Here is a 2,033-nt window from a genome sequence, read left to right as displayed (position 1 = left end):
ATGAACTTTATAAAGGAAGAAAACCAAATATATCTCACCTGAGAGTTTTTGGTTGCAAATGTTTTGTTTTAAACAATGGTAAAGAATCTCTTGGCAAATTTGATGCGAAGGCCAATGAGGCTATTGTTCTTGGTTACTCATTGCATAATAAAGCATATAGAGTATTCAATAAGAGAACTCTAAGTGTGGAAGAATCCATTCATGTAGTATGTGATGAAACTAATTCTATTGTTCAAGATAATTCTTTGGAAGAAGGAGATGCAACTTTTCAGGAAAACGATTTTGCTCTTGAAGACGAAATCAAGTCTAAAGAACTTGAACAAAGCAAAGAGATCTCAACTAGAACTCCTAAAGACCTCCCTAGAGAATGGAGAACTCAAAAAGACCTCTCCTTGGACACATAATTAGAGAAATATCAAAAGGTGTCTCTACTTGTTCTAGACTCAAGATTTTAAGTAACAACATGGCTTTTGTTTCTCAAGTTGAACCAAGAAACATTGATGAATTATTGTGTGATTACCACTGGTAGATGACTATGCATGAATAGCTAAATCAATTTAAGAGAAATGAAGTGAGGGACTTAGTTTCTAAATCAACCTCTCACAATTCAATTGAAACCAAGTGGGCATTCCAAAATAAATTTGACAAATCAGGCATCATAGTAAGAAACAAAGCAAGATTGGTTGCAAAAGGGTACAACCAAGAAGAAGGAATCGACTATGATGAAACCTACGCTCCAGTTGAAAGGTTAAAAGCCATAAGACTGGTACTTGCGTTTGCATGTGTCATGGATTTCAGACTATATCAAATGGATGTGAAGAGCGCCTTCCTCAATGGTCTCATTGAAGAAGAAGTATATGTAGACCAACCACCAAGTTTCGTGGACTATAAACATCCTAATCATGTATATACGCTAAAAAATACTTTGTATGGTTTGAAACAAGCACCAAGGTCATGGTATGAGAGATTGACTAGTTTTCTAACTGAGCAATCTTTTACAAGAGGCCAAGTTGACAAAACCTTCTTTATTAAGAAAGTAAATAGTGAGTCGTTAATTGTTCAAATATATGTTGATGATATAATATTTGGTGCTACTAATGAAATTTTCTATAAGGAATTTTCCAGTTGTATGTAGAAAGAATTTGAGATGTTTATGATAGAAGAGTTGAACTTCTTCCTTGGACTCCAAGTCAAGCAGATGAAACATGGAACCTTCCTATGTCAAACCAAATATTGTACAAAACTAATTAAGAAATCTGGCATGAAATAATGCAAAAAAGCATCAACTCTAATGGCAACTTCAACCTACGTTGACCTAGATGAGAAAGGTAAATCAGTGAATGAGTCAAGATATAGAGGTATGGTTGGTTCACTTCTTTACTTAACTGCAAGTAGATCAGATATCCTGCTTAGTGTTTGCTTGTGTGCAAGGTATCAGGATAATCCTAAGAAATCTCACTTAACAGGTGTCAAAAGGATTACTAAGTACCCAAAGGGCACAACCAATGTTGGCTTTTGGTATCCCAAAGGTACCTCCTTAAATCTAACAGGCTTTTCAGATTCTGATTTTGCAAAATGCAAACTAGATAGGAAAAGCACAAGTGGGACATGCCACTTGTTGGGAAGCTCTCTTGTATCTTGGAATTGAAAGAAGCGGACTTATGAAGCACTTTCCACTGCAGAAGCTGAGTATATTGCAGGTAGAAGTTGTTGTGCTCAAAGTCTTTGGATGAAACAACAACTAGAAGACTTTGGAGAAAACCTTGATCGAATTCCTCTAAAATGTGACAACACAAGTGCGATCAATCTAACTAAAAACCCTGTCATGCATTCTAGAACCAAACATAGAGATAAGACATCATTTTCTTAGAGATCATGTTTTAAAAAGGGATTGTTGCATTGAGTTCATTGATAGTGAGCATCAACTAGCAAACATATTCACTAAACCACTTGCTAGAGATAGATTATTCTTTATTAGAAATGAACTAGTGATCTTAGATGGATCTAGCATTGAATGATGATGCGTTTAGTGC

The 2,033-nt window shown here is 35.4% G+C and overlaps 1 protein-coding gene across 1 annotated transcript; it reads left to right on the top strand.

The window, feature by feature from the left end:
* Window positions 1-1,291: 1,291 nt before the first annotated feature.
* LOC114410680 (uncharacterized mitochondrial protein AtMg00810-like) lies at window positions 1,292-1,648 on the top strand. The gene has a single exon (XM_028374625.1). The coding sequence runs from the start codon at window positions 1,292-1,294 to the stop codon at window positions 1,646-1,648; it is 357 nt and encodes a 118-aa protein (XP_028230426.1).
* Window positions 1,649-2,033: the final 385 nt, after the last annotated feature.

Source organism: Glycine soja, chromosome 4 (genome assembly GCF_004193775.1).
Source record: "Glycine soja cultivar W05 chromosome 4, ASM419377v2, whole genome shotgun sequence".
Taxonomy (NCBI): Eukaryota; Viridiplantae; Streptophyta; class Magnoliopsida; order Fabales; family Fabaceae; genus Glycine; species Glycine soja.
The sequence above is the reverse complement of the archived record's forward strand: the minus strand, read 5'-3'. Positions and strand labels throughout refer to the sequence as shown.